Raw genomic sequence first — 1,923 nt, 5'->3', positions numbered from 1 at the left:
AGGACTAGATGTAACTAGGGGCATGAAGACTAATGAGATGGCAGTTGCAGTGATCCTGAAGAGAAAGAATGGTGGCTTAGATTAGAAATACGGATAGGAGGATGAGAAAGTATAAGGATTCTTGAGCTATTTGGTGGGGCCAGGCATTAGTTTTAGGACTTTTATCCACGGAGAGACAGGGAGGAATCAAGGATGGCACTGAGATTTTTGGCTTAGGCAACAGAGTGGATGCTGAAGCCATTCCTTGGGTAGCCAATACTGGGGAAGAAGTTTGGAGAGGAACATAGTGCACTCAGTACGGACATGTTGAATTTGAGGTAGTTTTGGGACATTAATTGAACTGGAATGACTAATACGTAGTTAAATAATCACATGACTCTTAACTGCTAAATCCTTCCAGTATGTCCCCATTGCCGACAGGGTAAATTCCAAATTTCTTAACAAGACTTACAATTTACCTTTTTCAGCTTCATCTCTTCCACCTATCCCCACCGACAGCTCAAATTGCCCTGCTCAAATTCAGTTTTAGTTCCTCAAAGGGTAATGCTTTCCGTAGTTTCAGGGACTTCGTGCTAGTAGTTCTGTAACTAGTTCTGTAACGAACTATTTTTTTTTTTTTCCCTCCTTTCCTTGCATTCAACAAACAGGGAGGGCCAGGTAGATGTTAGGTGCTGAGATAAAATGGTGAGCAAAAGACGACTTTGTCCCTTCTCTGATGGAGGCAGTATAATGGCAGAGTTAAGTACTAATCTAATAATTACACAAATAAGAAAAAATTGCAAATGAGATGAGAGCTGGTAATGAAAGGAACCTAGTAGGAATGAGAGCCTATAATGGGGTTTTGACGTAGGGAAAGTTTGCCGAGAAAGTGAAGATAGAGTTGATTCAGACGGGTAAGAAAGAGCTTCTTAGGCTGGGAGAACATCCCTGTAGAAGGGTGTAACTTGGCACATTATGGGGAACTAGAGAAACACACACTTTTCCTAAGACTTCTAGGAAAGGGGCGGAGAGACTTGTCTATTTTGTCCCATTGCAGACGCCATCTGGCCCCGGTGGTTGCCACCTCGTCGCACTGATTACTGGGAGTTGTAGTCCCGACCTCAGCGAGCAGGCATGGCGGCCTGCATGGCGGCCTGCATGGCAGGAAGCTACGGGGCCGCGATGAGCCTGGCCGGGAGTTTTCGAGCCGCTAGGGCGCTGCTCCCCGCGTCGCCCTCCGTTGTCTGCTGTAAGTGGAGCGGGGCTTGCGAGCTGGGGCGCGGGAGGGGCTCAGGGCCAGGCTGCCGGGAGGCGAGCCTGGAGGTCAGAGGTGACCCCGGCGTTGGTTCCCCGTGGGACGGCCGGTTGGGGGAGGTTGCAGGGCTCTGCAGGATCTCGGGGGCGGGGGCGGGGAGCGGGGCCCGAGAGTCTTGACGCCTGTCGTCCGCTCCCGCAGGGGTCTGTGCGGGGTCCGGCCGGCAGCAGAGCACTGGGCCTTCCAAGCCTGGCGCGTTCCAGCCGCCACCGAAACCGGTTATCGTGGACAAGCGTCGCCCGCCGAGCCAGGAAACCAGGTGGGGCCCGGACCTGGGCGCAATGCCGGCTACTTGGTCAGAGCGCGCGTGACCGTGTTCGCATTAGAGGTCCCGGCTCTAAAGTGGGGGCTGGAACTCCCACTGCACAAGCTTTTGTGTGAGATTCAAGAGCCCGCGTATGTAAAAGGCACCCATTCCCCAAGCTAGCATTGTGCTTCTTTGCAGTTTTATTAAGTCCCTCAAAGTAGGGATTCCCCAGATTTTAAGCTCTTTCCTGGTATTTGTCCTGTACCTGAGTTTTTGTCTGAAGCACATCCTATGTTTATACCTGTTCAAGTTCAAGAGCCGCTTTTTTTCTCTCAAAAGACCTTTAACCCTGCGTAGGAATCCATTGGCCAAAACTTAGCAT

The 1,923-nt window shown here is 51.0% G+C and overlaps 1 protein-coding gene across 1 annotated transcript in view; it reads left to right on the top strand.

The window, feature by feature from the left end:
* The first annotated feature begins 1,120 nt into the window (after window positions 1-1,120).
* The window catches only part of MRPL19 (mitochondrial ribosomal protein L19), a 19,548-nt gene continuing 18,745 nt past the window's right edge, over window positions 1,121-1,923 (top strand). The window contains exons 1-2 of the mRNA XM_012664865.1: window positions 1,121-1,228; window positions 1,436-1,553. Of these exons, the coding sequence (XP_012520319.1) occupies window positions 1,126-1,228; window positions 1,436-1,553 (221 nt within the window). The 5' untranslated portion in view covers window positions 1,121-1,125. The remainder of the gene's footprint in view (window positions 1,229-1,435; window positions 1,554-1,923) is intronic.

The sequence above is a fragment of the Propithecus coquereli genome, unplaced genomic scaffold (genome assembly GCF_000956105.1).
Source record: "Propithecus coquereli isolate 6110/MARCELLA unplaced genomic scaffold, Pcoq_1.0 Scaffold93, whole genome shotgun sequence".
NCBI lineage: Eukaryota > Metazoa > Chordata > Mammalia > Primates > Indriidae > Propithecus > Propithecus coquereli.
This window is presented reverse-complemented; position numbering and strand designations above follow the sequence as displayed.